The sequence below is a fragment of the Lynx rufus genome, unplaced genomic scaffold (assembly GCF_022079265.1).
Source record: "Lynx rufus isolate CCGP_SWC_20201006 ecotype Redwood Valley unplaced genomic scaffold, mLynRuf1.p SCAF_7, whole genome shotgun sequence".
Lineage (NCBI taxonomy): Eukaryota > Metazoa > Chordata > Mammalia > Carnivora > Felidae > Lynx > Lynx rufus.
In genome coordinates, this window is record NW_025814889.1 from 120284208 (window position 1) to 120299518 (window position 15311).

Below are 15311 nucleotides of genomic sequence, written 5' to 3' on the forward strand. Positions count from 1 at the left end.
GTCAAGTGATATTTTAGTAATAATGTTAAAGGCCTTTACTATCATAGAAACTAAACATATAGTGCACACAAAATAAAATTGAGATCCTAAAACTTATGCCCACAACCAAAACTCTAGGAGAAAGAACAGAGATGGAATAACACTTAGAGGAGTCATATTAGAGATACTATTTAAACATATATGGCGGTGTTTAGTTTCTAGACTGATGAGTCCACACTATCATTATCTAATGCTGTAATGCTGGGTCCAATCAATTCAATAAGAGAAAAAAAAATCAAAAGATCATAAAGATTGAAGATTCAGAGACATAGTGGCTATTATTTGCAGGTTATATAATTTCCTAATCAGAAAATCAACTTGAATATTTATATAAACCATGGTGTGATTCCTAAGATGACAAAAAAAAGGTAGAAAAGTTAACAGCTTTCCTATCTACTAGCAGAAACCAGTTAGAAAATACAATGGGAAAAATATTCACAATAGAAACAAATATGAAATAATAAAAATAAAACCATTAAATGTAGAAAACTACATATAAAAAAAACTAGATGTTACTTAACAACATAAAAAGGACTTGAAAACATAGAAATTTATATTATACTCCTGAGAGGGAAGATACAATATTGTAAAAACACCAATTTTCTCCTAATTAATCTCTAAATTTGACATTTTTCCTAGCAAAAACTCAGGAAGTAAGATCTAAAACTATAAAACTCTTAGAAAAAAAATGGGTGAAATCTTCATGACATTTGATTTGACAATAATTTCCTGGATATGAAACCAGAAGTATAGGCAACAAAGGCAAAAGCAATAAACTGGACTACATCAAAATTTAAAACTTCTGTGTTTCAAAGGACACAATTGACAGAATAAAAAGGCAATCTATGAAAAGGGACAAAATATTCACAAATCATATATCTGACAAGGAATTAATATCCAGACTATACCAAAAACTCCTACAACTTAACAACAAAGAAACAGTCCAATTTTTAAAATAAAGAATTTAAAAAGATATTTCTCCAAAGAAGATATACAAGGGCCAATAAATAAGCACATGAAAAGATGCTCAACATCACTTAATCATTAGAGAAACGCAAATCAAAACCATAATGAGATGTCACCTGACACCTATTATGATGGCTACTATTTAAAAAAAAAAGAACATAAAATACAATAAAAGTATTGATGTGGATGTGAAAAAATTATAACCCTTGGGCACTGGGTACTATTGGTGGAAATGTGAAATGCTACAGCCATTATGGAAAACAGCATGTCAGTTCCTAAAAAAATTTCAAATAAAATTACCATATGATCCAGCAATTTCACTTCAGGGTATATGTCCAAAATAAGTGAAAGCAAGGTCTCAAAGAGGTATTTGCACATCCGTATTCACAGCAACATTATTTGCAAGAGCCAAAAGGTGGAAGTAACCCAAGTATCCACTGATAAACTAATGGATAAGCATAATGTGATATATACATGCAATGGAATATTATGCAGCTTTTAAAAAGGATATTTTGACACATGCTAAAGCATGGATAATCTTGAGGACATTAGGCTAAGTGAATTGAGTCACAAAAAGACAAATACTAGATGATTCCACTTACTTGAGATACGTAGAGTAGTAAAAATCATAGATATAGAAAACAGAATGGTAGTTGCCAGGCGCTACAGGTAGGAAGAAATGGGGAGTTATTGTTTAATGGGCACAGAATTTCAGCTTTGCACGACTGAAAAGTTCTAGAGAATGATTAAACTATGATGTTAATAAACTTAACATCACTGTACTGTCTGGCTAATATTGCAATATCTCTGTTATGGGTATTTTACCACAATTTTTAAAAAAATTTAAAAAGGGAAATGAATGCAATATAACATTTAAAATCAAAACAAAAAGGCTAGGCTATTTAATAAATGGTGCTGGTACAACTAATTATTAATTTGGGGGTGAGGAAGAATCCAAGATAAATTATAGAATTAAAAATACACATATATATATGTGTGTGTGTGTTTATTTATACAGATAAGTTTGTTTGTATATCTCTCCAAAGTTAATAATTATACACTTATATTATAGTTAATAATTATACACTTATATTATATATTATTTATACATTGTATTTATTTATACATATATATGTATTTTAATTCTATAATTTATCTTGGGTTCCTCCTCACCCCCAAATTATATATATATATATATATATATATATATATATATATATACACACACACACACACATATATATATATATATATATACACACACACACACACACGCACACACACACACACATACATATAGTAGTTCCCTTTTATCCACAGGGCATATGTTCCAAAATGCCCAGTGGATGCCTGAAACCATGGATAGTACCAAACCCTATATAAACTATGGTTTTTGCTATACATACATAACTATAATAAAGTTTAATTTATAAATTAGGCACAGTGAGAGATTAACAACAGTAATAAATTCGAGCAATTTTAACAACATACCATAATAAAGGTATGTGAATGTGATCTCTCTCTCTAAATACCTAATTGTACTGTCCTCATCCTTCTTGTGATGATGTGAGATGATAAAATGCCTACATGATGAAATAAAGTGGGGTGAATGATGCAGGCATTGTGACATAAGTGTTAGGCTATTATTGACCTTCTAACAAGTCCATCTGAAAGAGTATCATCTGCTTTTGGACTGTGATTGACTGTGGGTACCTGAAACCACAGCAAGCAAAATCACAGGTAAAGAAACTACTATGTAAATACATATATATATAAAATACACATATACAGTAAAACTTTGGATTGTGAGTAAATTGCTCTGTGAGTGTTCCACAAGATGAGCATTCCTAATAAATTTTAACTTCATAAATGAGCAACGTCTTGCAATACGAGTAGTACCTGACACCAAACATCACATGATTACAACTGAACCAATGGTTCTTGAAATTTGCTTTGATATACAAGTGCTTTGGATTACAAACATGTTTCCAGAATGAGTTATGCTCACGAACCAAGGTTTCACATAAAGAAAAGATGGCAAACTATTTTTATGATTGTGGAGTTGGTCAAGGTCAGCCTAAACAAGACACAAAACGCAGAAGTGTTAAATAAATGTATTTTAAAATCTTGGCTTCATGAAGATGAAAACTTCTGCACCACAAAAAAAGAAACATAAAGTTAAAGGGCAAGCAACAAATTGAGGAAACATTGTTTTGAAATATTTTTCACAAAGTTTGATATCTCGACTATACAGTGAATTCTCACTTTCACAGTAGTTTTGTTTCACAAAGTCACCATGACCACTGAATTAGCAAATACTGAATCACTGCTCTTAGGAGTAATACAGGGTTAGGTACCTGCAAGTCTTTGGTCACAGCATTTTCATCAACTGATCAATATATAATTTGTTAGATATGTGTTTTTATTTAAAGATAATTTATTCAACATATATTTTTTGATTAATAAACACAACTCACAGCCAATAGCACTACAACTTATGCCTGAATGAAGCTTATCTGACGCACATATTTTCTCAGAAGGTACATCAATCACAGCCTTCTTGAGATCCGGGAAACTCTAGGCACAACTTCAGCACCATACTGAGAGTAATTTTAAACAGTGAAATCCCCCCCAAACAACACAAAAAATTGTTTAAGTGGCACTAAATAGGCTGAGAAAATGAAAACTGCTTATGCAGTTTAAGAGCTGAAACAAGAAGGCAGAGCTTTACCTATTCAACTGGAAATGTGTGCATCAAGAGACTCAAAATTTTCAGTGCTCTCTGCATGTCCATGAATGATCTGAAAGCATCACAAGTATTGACTTGAGGGTTACAAATAAATTTCAGCAAGTAGGCACATTCACAAGTACATAATCCACAAACAACAAGGATTAGCTGTATTAAAATACATTTATAAATAAATTCTTTTAAAAATAAAAAATGTTAGGGGTGCCTGGGTAGCTCGGTCCATTGAACTTCTGACTCTTCATTTTGGCTAAGGTCATGATCTCATGGTTCATGGGATTGAGCCATGTGTCTGGCTCTGTGCTGACAGTGGAGAACCTGCTTGAGATTCTTTCTCTCCCCCTCTCTGTGCCATTCCCCTGCTAGCACACACGTTCATGCACTTGTCCTCTTTCTCCCTCAAAATAAATAATTGTTTTAAATAAATAAAAATTAAAATTAAAAATGGCAAGCCAAATAAACATGTAATTCACACAAAAAGAATACCAATGTCCGAAAAATATTTGGGGGAAAAAATTCCTTCTCACTAATAATCAGGGAAACGTGATTTAAAACAATGAGAATCATTGATGTCATTAATAAAAATTATGCAAAGACAATCCACAAACAATTCATCCCACAGTGTCTTCCAGCTGTCTCTACATAATCCTCTCAAAAGAGCAATTTATTTTTTTTTAAGAGCAATTTAAAATTTAAAGACAACTGCACCAAAAATGTCTCGAAAAGTATAGATTTACATGAACAATTAATTAATGAATGAGTGAATGGATGGGATTGGTGAATAAATAGATGGATGGACAGATGCAATTATTTTCAAACTATTCTATGGGGACTCATGGTGACATAAGGAATTGGCATGACTTTTTACAACTCATGGCATTTATTTTTTTCACAAAATATAAAACATTCATTAAAAAATTAGATTGCTTATTATAAATAATCCAAACAATGTTTAAGTATATAAAGTAGGAAGTTAGAGTCCCTCTGAAATATTAAGGATTAAATTTAACTATTAGATACAACTATAACAACTACTAACATAGTATTAGCATAGTATACATATTGGCTTTCGAAACACAAATAAATATTATTCTTCTCTTAATGCACTTATTATGAAGTTAGTTTGCACTATACATACTCTTCTGCAAACCCTATTAAAATTGCCAGATTGTTATTTTCAAAAACCAAGAACTGAACAGAAAAAGATCAGTTTGCATTTGTATAGGAAGGAATTTATACAGAAACTTACATTTATGTTTTAAAATCTTTATAACAATCCTATAAACAGAAAAATAGCCTTCTCATTTTAAATTATAGGAAGCAAAGCATAAATTACTTGTCTAAGATTATACAACCAATAAATAGCAGTCAGAATAACGACCTGAACTAAATCTTAAGGTTAATCAGAGCAGAAATCATATATTATCCTTATTTTATATCATTCACAGTTACCTGGCACAAAATTTAAAACAACATGAGGGCATGATGCATGTTTATATTGTTTCGTGCTCTATACCCTGCATGTAACAAATGGTCAGTAAACATTTATAGAATAAATACATGGATGAATGTATAAAAGAAGAGAAAAATGTGGAGGGATTCTAAATGAACGGAGATTCCTATCAAGCCAACAATTTTTTAATCTTTAAGATAAATAGTAAATATATTTAACAGATCAACTACCCTGGAAACACAATGTAAGATGATAAATCAATTGAATACACACTAAGAAAGAGTGACATCAGTAATTACTGATATACTCTTCAACAGAGAAATGCTACAGTGGAAAATACTGAACAGTAGACAATATGCAGATTTAGCTTACTGTGAGAAAATGGGCCCTTTAAAACTTTTTTTTAATTTAACAAAGTATTCACATGGGTTTGGATCAAGCATTATAGATATGCAAACTTGGGGAAGTTACTTAATCTCTTGAAACTCAATTTTCTCAAGGTTAAGTGAAAATATTTTATAGAATTGTGAAATTTAGGAGATATAGGAATGTAAAGTGCCTCTCACCATACCTGGCATGGGCTAGTCATTCAATAAATGCCAGATATTATTGGGTTTTTTTTAAGTTCATTTAGTTGTTTTGAGAGGGATGGGGAGAGTCAGAGAGAGAGAGAAAGAGAATCCCAAGCAGGCTCTGCACTGTCAGCAAGGAGTCCAATGTGGGGCTCTATCTCACAAACCATGAGATCATAATCTGAGCTGAAATCAAGGGTCAGATGCTTAACAGACTGAGTCACCCAGGCACCCCACATGCTAGCTTCTACTGTTAGCATTACTATTATCATTATCAGTATGATAATAATTTCCTAAAAATACACAAAATGAAGACTTTCCAATGGTAAAGTTTTAGTCCAATTATTTTAAGTCATTAAAATGACTCATAAAATCATAAAAACCTAGATCAAATGAATGCTTGATATTAAAGGTAAAATACATTCCTCGTAAATGCCCACATCTCATGCCTTCTGCCTAGACACAAAAAAAACATGCTTCTGTTATTTGAATGAGTATGTAACAGATGAAAAGTCTACTACTGACCTAATTTCCACAGTCACTATATTAGTCTCCATTACCCACTGTAACAAATCACCACAAACTTAGTAGCTTAAAACAATATTAATTTAATCTCAGACAGTTACTGAGATCGGAAGTCTGAAAGGAGTTTTACAGGGCTAAAATCAAGGAGTCAGCAGGGCTTATTACTTCTGGAGGCTCTAGGAGAGAATCTGTTCCAGCCTTTTTCATTTTCAAGACGCCACCTACATTCCTTGACTCATAGCTCCTTCCTCCATCTTTGAAGCTAGCAACGTAATTTTTAAATTTTTTTTCTCTTTCTTCATCATATCATCTTCCCTATTTTAAGGACCCTTATGATTATGTTGGGTCCACCCAGGCAATACAGGATAATCTCCCCATTTTAAGATCCTTAGTCACATCTGCAAAGTCCCTTTTGCCACACAAGTTAACATATCCACAGTTTCTAGATATTAGAACATGGACATTTATAAAGAGAGGGGGACATTATTATTTATTATATTTCATCCCCCCAAAGATCACATTCATCCACAGCAAAATCCATTCATCCCCATCTCAACATTCTCCCAAGTCTCAACCCATTGAAGCATCAATTTAAACTCAGAATCTCCTCTAAATCTTATCAGCTCAAAAGTCCCAAATCTCATCATCTAAGTAGGTATGGGTCAAGTTCTGAGTATAATCCATCTAGAAGTCCAAAATGATTTTCACTGGGCAGAGCTTGTTCTTTCTGGAGGCTCCAGAGGAGAATTCACTTCCTGCTTTTTGGCCACCTGCATTCACTGATTTGTGGTTGTATCGCTCAACCTCTGCTTCCATCATCACTTATCCTTCTGACTCTGACCCTTTTTTTTTTTATAAAGACCATTGTGATTACACTGGACCCATGTGGGTAATCCATGGTATCTCCGCATTTCAAGATCCTGAACTTAATTGCATCTGCAAAGCTCCTTTACCATGTAATGTCACAGAGTCAGGTTGTGAAGATCAAGATGTGAAATCTTTTGGGGAAACTAATCTGCCTACCACAGCAGATAAACAATGTTCATTAACTAAATTGTATCTAAAATGTTTAACCCGTATGTTCAATTACATTGTTTTAAGTACTCCCCTCATTCACTGCCCAAATTACTGAGGTAATATTTTGTCATTTTTACATTTTGAATGTTGATTCTTCTGAAAGTTTCAGCAAGAAGTTCAGCAACAGAATAAGATTGTATATTGAATCATACAATTCCCAGAGCTGTTGAGATCTGAATAATTCCTCGACTAATTATTATTGTTTGGAGTATTTCCAAAGTACATAGAAGCTTCATTACAGGCAGAAAAAGTTAAACCCCTATAATAAAAATCATAACTATTCTCAAGCTGAAAGATACCTAACGAATCATTTCAATTTCAAGGATGAGAAAAATAAGACCTCGGGAAGTTAAATGATTTACTAGATGACACAAACTCTAATGTAGAGGACAGTGAGAATAAACTTATTTTAATAATATCTAATGCTGAACTGCATGGAAATCTGTTCTAAGAGCAAGCCTGAAAAAAAGCTACTGCATTCCTGGGGCACCTGGGTAGCTCAGTCAGTTGAGTATCTGACTCTTGATTTTGGCTCGGGTCATGATCCCAGGGTCACGGAGTCAAGACCCTCAGTGCAGTGGGCTCTGTGCTGACTGTGGAGGCTGCTTAAGATTCTTTCTCTCTCTCACTCCCTTTCTCTCTCTCTCTCTAATCTCTCTCTCTTTTCCCCTCTCACTCTTTCTCTAAAATAAAAAATAAAACATTAAAAAAAGAAAAAAGAAAGCTGATGCATTCTCATAAAAAGAATTCCTTAATCTCAGGTTTAGGTAGCTTTTTATTTAGCCATCTGAACTTCTTAAATATTGAGGCAAATATTAATAAGGTATTTTTCTAAATTGCTAGGGGAGTCTGATAAACTATATCAGACTAATGAAAATTAGAGATATTTTCCAGAATGCTACACATCATGATCATCAGGATGATTAATAGCAGTTCTACTGTTGTTGGACTAATGACTGGTTTGGAAAATTTTCTGAAAGTTCATAGTCCCTATAAGTATTATAGTTTCTTATTTCCCTGGAGACAAAGCAATTAACTCATGCTCTAATGGAACCCTAAGATAAATATCTTGCTAATACATGTGCATGGCATAAAAGTGCTTTTAAGAAAACAGGTGTATCTTCACTTAATTTTTTTAAAGCATCTAAATTAAATTATATAGTGCCCATTGTTACTTATTCTTTTCAAAAAACACCAAAACTAGTGCAATATCTTTAAAATGTTAGTTCGATTACTAAATGTATATTAGGCTTATTGATTTTTCTAATTATAAGATAATTAATATGAACATAAAGTAGAAATTAAGACATACAGACCTTAAACAGGCCAGTAAACATTGTTATTGATACGTGAAAATCTTCTTTTTAAAGTAAAAATACTCATATTAACAGAAATAACCAGATATTTCAATATGAAGGGAAGAAAAATGTTTGTTTTGACCTACAGAAAAAACTAAAGTCTCAAAAACTATGGCTTTTCATATGTATGTGTATGTGTGTGTTATGTACACCATCATGCCAATAGAGAGATTTTAATCTTATTCAATTGACAACATTTATAATAGTTGGCAAAATTTCTCAGAGTTTATACACACACACACACACACACACATATATATATATATATATATATATATATATATATACACACACACACATACAATCTGATAGTGGGTAAGGACAGATCATAAATGTAATCTTTAAGGCTCTTTTCACTGTAAAGTCAGAATACAGATGTCTAGGAAAAAGTTTAAATATCTCATCAGCAATGTGAGGGTGTATCAAAACATAAAATTTATTGTGGCTGTAAAAATAGACATTGTTAATAAAAATATTTTTATTTTTCCCACTAATAGAAATAATAATTATCCTAATAAAAATATAAAGTGTAAAGAAAATAAAAATTACAGCACCCAGAGATAAGCACTTTAAACATTTCACTGAACATACCCTCATATGCAAACATGCACACAGATGATCTTACATAAATTGGACCACAATTTATGTAGTTTGAAATGTTTGCTTTGCTCTTTTTAAGAAAAAAAAATCTTTTCATGTCAAATAGGGAACTGCATAATGATTTTTATGACTGCAGAGTATTCTAGCATAGAATGCTCCATAATTTATTTAACTAAACCCTTATTGTAAGATATTAATCTTGTTTATAATCTTTTTTTGCAACAATAAACCTTGATAAACACCCTGTACTAACCTATTTACCAACTTGTCCGATTCTCTCTTTGAAGTAAATTGTCTACAATTAGTTCTAATTGGCTACAAAACTGGATAAGAGAACGTGTATATTTTCTGTATAACAGAAACTTTACCTAAAACTTTTTGAAACCAATTTGCCAATATGTATTAAGATCCATAGATGGGGGAGGGAGATCCCTGGGGGAGGGAAGTGTGCTGAGCTGTGGCAAGCAGGGTGGGGTACTGAGCACAGGTGGGGTGAGGTGGAGAGGACAGTGTCCTTTCTCTGAGGGAGGGGCTGTTGGGCGACAGAGACAAAGGAGTGTGGGGTAAGCACAGGTCACAATGGGCAGGAGAGGACATAAGGGGTCCTTCAGGGTGGTTTAGGCCTAGGTGGAGGCTTAGGTTTGGGAGGAGAGGAGCAGTACGAATACAATTGGTGGTGAGTTGTGGAATCCAAAAGAGCAAAGGTTATTGTGAACCAGTGTGTCAGGCTCAAGAGGAGGCCCCTCCCCACTCCAAGTGAATACCAACATCTGCATGCCTCAACATCTGTGCACTCTGACATCTACTGGAACCCCAACATCTACGTGCCTCGGCATCTGCAAACCCTGACATCTACTGGGGTCTGGATCTCTTGCTTCTCCACATCTGCACACTGTAGCATCTACTGGGGCCTAACCTCTGTGGGCCTCCACATCTGTGCACCCTGACATCGACTGGGGTCCCAACATCTGTGCACCTTGACATCTATTGGAGCCCTGACCTCTACTCCTCAACATCTGCATATGGTAACATCTACTGGGGCCCTGGCATCTGTGCACCCCAACATCTCCATTCTCTAGGTAGAGCGCAGTATGGTGCAGATACAATAGTCTCTAGCACTGAGAAATTGGTAATTAGCACCCCCACCCTGTTCTCAGTTGCTCAGAGACAAAAAAGCCTGCAGAAGACCACTGCTAGCCCACTTGCTAGAGAAACCAGGGAAAGAGGACACCCTGCAAAGTGTGGTAAGGTGTGGAGGACCCCTAGGAGCTGTCGTGGCAAAAAATAGCCATGAACAGCCAATTTAAGTTACCACATTACACAGCCCAAAGCAGCCCTGCGATGGGTATGTTTAATACCTCCATGGGGAAACTGCAGCAACAACTGTACAAGGGGGAGTATAGTATATTCAAGTATGCACCAATGTTTGAGAGTGACTTTATACAGGTCAGCAAAAAAGGAGAAGTGATTGATGTGCACAACCGTGCCCGAATGGTAACTGTGGGCATCGTTCGCACCAGCCCCCACCTCACACTACCTGATGTCATGCTGCTGGCCCGACCAGCTGCTATGTGTGATGACTATAACAGATATGGCCCTGCCACCCTGGAAAAAGGTTACAAGCCTACACAGATCTTAGAGCTAACCAGGCTGCTTCCCTTGAAGTTTGTAACGATATCCATCCATAATGGTAAAAAGCAACAGCTCCACCTGAAGCTTGCCACTGGCCGCTCTTTTTACCTTCAGTTGTGTCCCCCTTCCAACACAAGAGATCTTTTTGTCCACTGGGAAAACCTCGTTTACATTCTGAGACCACCAGTAGAGGCTTACAGTGGTTCCCAGGCCATCCCAATTGGGAACACCCTGGACATAACTGGGTTTGAAGAGAAGAACAAGAGCCCAGGGGTAAGTCTGCGCAAAGACTCTAAAAGATGGGGGCAGAGTGCTGAAGGAGAAGAGATGAAAGTCCTGCAGAGCCATTGGTACTGAGGCTTACCTAGAAAATGCATTGCATGTAGATGGTTCAGGGCCACAAGAGCCTCCATTTGTAGGCCATGTCACATTGGGGAGTGCTCCAGAGTGTTCCCCAAGGCTGTATTTCAGAGCTTCCTTAGCTTCCTTAACTCTTAATTTCATATCCAATACTGTGTCGCCATGTGTGGCATCCTGACCATCTATTCTTGAACATACACTGCTACATCCAGGTAGGCTGATATGTTGTGGGATGTAATGCCTCTACCGCCATGTACTGATTTTGCATACATCAGTGGCAGAGGGATGTGTTTGTGTGCATGTTTAGTAGCTATCAGAATATTAAAGTGCATACCACTTGGCCAGAAGAAATACTAACATAAGGGTATAAAAAGTAGTCTATGAGGATATTCACTGGTGAATTATAACAGTGCTCTCACTGGCACTGGAATTGTATGAGCAAAACTGGAATGATCATCATGGTCATTGTAGAGATACTAAAGAGGGTAATTCCTGCAACAAATGGGAGATTGGATTGAGACCTCAAAATTCTTATCATAAGCCCCTGTTGTTTAGCTATAGGAATAAAAGAAACAGACCTTTCTGCCCTCACTTTCTTTATTTCACTTGTTTGTCTTCCCCCACAGGCAAATGTCATTCATGTCTATGGAAGGGATCAAGATCAAGTTGGCATCAAGACTCTTCACATGCACCCTACAGTGTTTGGGACCACCTATTATGGTTATGCTGGGGAGGAATGAATTCATCAAGCTTCCCACACATACTGCATTCAAGAGTTCACATACTTCTGCAGTCACAAAGCCTATAGCATTTGATAAAAGGGCAGGGATGGCGACAGGAGCAGCCTTTACAGATCCAGGAGGAAGCACAGCTAGAATAGCCACAATGGGTGCATTCAACATGTCTTAATACTATTGTTAGCAAGGGCTGCAAGCCTTTCTTGTCTTGAGAGGGTACTTCCAGCACATCAGTAGGAGATACTGGCCTCTTCCCAGAGGGCAGAATAAATATGGTGATTCCAAGAACAGAAACTACTGGCAAGCCCATTGCAAAGGCAGCTAACAGCTCAGTATAGGGACCCTTTATTGCAATCTTGCAGAGTGAAGGCTACATGAGTGAACAGGATGGAAGTCAGAGACCTCCACTCAGCAGGATTGACTCTTTCGGAAATAGCTTCGAAGTCCTATACTGCACGTGGTGCAGAGATGGACACCTTATCCAAGACTGTGGAGGAAAGAAATATCACCCACCCTAACACAATTCGACTCAGATTCTCTGCTCTAATGACACATGCTCTGTTAATAGGGAAAGGTAGTAATAAAAACAAATGGCAATTTATTATCAGGCTCTGAACTATCTTTAACTTCCTCTTAACTTGATATTTGTGGTTACATGCAGATGACAGAATAAAATGTTTAAGATTACTTTCAGAGACCCTCCTCCATTTATCATCAATATGTATTCACCAAAAAAAAGTCTAAAATTTACTAAATACATAACCAGGAACAAAAGCAAATGATAGTGATGATGATGATGATGATGATGATGATGATGATGATGATGATATTATTGTCAGGCATGTTGAAAAACTAATTATACTTTACAGAAAGAACTTCATTTCCTCAGTCTCTTTATTCTTGTTCTTTGCCCAACTTAAATATTATTTAACTGCTTTGAAATTATACTAAAGTACCCAACATATTCTATAAGTCTTTATTTTAATTCCTTGATGTTATTTAAAATTCTAAATTTCTTGAAATTTTTACAAGAAGCAATTCCTTTTAAATTCTAAAACTTAGAATTCTAAATAACATCTAGTCACAATGGAAGGATAAAATGCCATATTAAAACTAGAAAAACAGAAAACTGAGCTGAATAAAAGCTCAATTTAAAATCTAGACAAAAACTGGAGATTAGATAATCTTAGAAGTGTAAGATCTACAGGATCAGCCAATGTTCTAATTTTTGCAAGTAAAAAATCTATTTAAGACTCTAAAAGTAATACATCACATAGTTTTAATTAAGTCTGTATTTCCATAATCCTCATGTTTCTGAAGCTTAGCACCATGCTTTGAATGAAGAAGATATTTGACACATATGTGCTGGATCCAATTAAATTAAGGGTTATAAATGTGAAATAAATATATATTATTCGAATCCAAAAGTCTGGGTATATGGAAATTTGTATAGCAGCATACTAATTCCACTGATCCCAAAGGCTCCTACACCAAACTGTAAGGTAATGGTTTTCCATGAGGCCTTAAAAATCATTAAGCCAAGCACTGTGCATATGAGGCCTCATTTTTTGATGACCCCTCACTATATTTAAATAATTTAAATGATTTTTAAATCATTTATTATTTAATAAAATCACAAATATTTAAATATTTAAATGATTTTAATGACCCCACACACACACACAATATTTCAGGTCTGAAAAAAAACAGCTTCAAAATAAAATCCTGTTATTCATGAAATTTATGAAGATTTTTAATTTTGAAGCTGGCCTGGAAAATCCTGAGTTCAAAGCTATTGCAAGTTGTAGGATAAATTTACATTTGATATGTCTCCAATGTCACGAGAAATGTATTAAATTTTATTGTAAAAACATAACATATGTTAAAGGAGAGTCCACCAACAAAGTGAAAACATTAGAAGTCCAGATGAGAATATTAGTAAAAGAATTCTACTTTTGATTCATTATATTAAATACAGTAAAAAAAAAAGATACTACATTTCAAGTAAATTTATAGATGTGATGCAGTAACAAAATACCAATAAGGATACTTTTATAAAATATAAATTTTTAACAGCAGACAATCATGTCAGCTAAATAATGCAATCAAGATTTCTCCTGCCATGCATTATATGTAAAAATATCAAAACTGAGTCATGTGGTTTTAAAAATAGGACAACAGAAATAAGAGATTTCAGAAGAACACCCAAGCCAAACACGATGCGATATAATGAGAGGAATGAGAGTTATCTCTAGATAAGGTGAATTAAACAAAAAAATAAGACTAAGAAGTTTAATGAACTTGATAGTTTGAAAAAGTACACAGAATACACTCACACACACAATGTAAGGGGGGAAAAGCCACAGCCTGGGAAACATTTTGTAGTAAATGTAACTACTAAATATTAGTTGCCAGTCTTCACAGGAAAATGGCCAAATAAAAGTATCCAGTAATAAAAAAATTGTAAACCAAAATCAAGTTACTACCAACCCTACTACCAAGCCTAATAAAATGAAAAAAATAAATGTTTAGGAAGGTGGTAGAGAAGGAAATTCTAGTCATATATTATTGATGGCTTAGAGCCCTAATACTTTATTTTATGAAACAGGAAAAAAAAGAGATAAAGGCACTCAATTTACTGGTAAACGTTAAGCAGATAAGGTTATATTAATAAAATAAAACCAATGTTTCTTGCTGTTCTTTCTCCTATATCTTTATAGATATGATCTTTAAGTGAGGAAATGAAAGCATCTAACATACACATTGTTCATTGTTTTACTAATTATTAATACTGACAATATGTCAGGGACTACGGCCTTAGAAACAGATATTAAGCAATACATAGTCTCTACCATTATGGAACTCATAGTCCAGTATATATTGATAACAATTCTGATTCAGATTGGATTAGGATACTGTCTTAAAGTCCTATAAATAGTTCGTGTTAAGATGAAGAGATTCTTTAAGTACTATATGCTGATTTGATTATCTCCATAATAAATTCATATGGGACTTGAGTGGCTATGATCAATTTGTGACATAAGACATGAAAAATATGATTTTTTTCTTGGACACAATTGCTTCTACTTATTGCAAAATAGAATATAGTATTTTTGAAATTTAACACTATCTTGGACAATTACTGTGAATTATTTTCTGTCCTAGACTGTTTTTCCACCTACACACTAAGTAGTTACACATACATACCTTTACCATTACACTGTCTTTTGTATTAAGTGTTTTTTC

General features: G+C 34.6%; 2 protein-coding genes across 6 annotated transcripts in view; one reads left to right on the plus strand and one right to left on the minus strand.

Annotated features, from left to right (window-relative positions):
* ANKS1B (ankyrin repeat and sterile alpha motif domain containing 1B) overlaps positions 1-15311 on the minus strand; it is a 1075523-nt gene that overhangs the window by 761930 nt on the left and 298282 nt on the right. The window lies entirely within an intron of this gene.
* On the plus strand, positions 10627-12068 carry GARIN6 (golgi associated RAB2 interactor family member 6). Its single transcript, XM_047066140.1, has 2 exons — positions 10627-11241; positions 11955-12068. The coding sequence occupies exons 1-2, from the start codon at positions 10627-10629 to the stop codon at positions 12066-12068; spliced, it is 729 nt and encodes a 242-aa protein (XP_046922096.1).

Bases quoted from the DNA above. Each gene is read 5' to 3' on its own strand.
- GARIN6 (XM_047066140.1), top strand. From the start codon at position 10,627: ATGAACAGCCAATTTAAGTTACCACATTACACAGCCCAAAGCAGCCCT. The intron at 11,242-11,954 runs GTAAGTCTGCGC...CTTCCCCCACAG, and splicing joins AGAAGAACAAGAGCCCAGGG to GCAAATGTCATTCATGTCTA.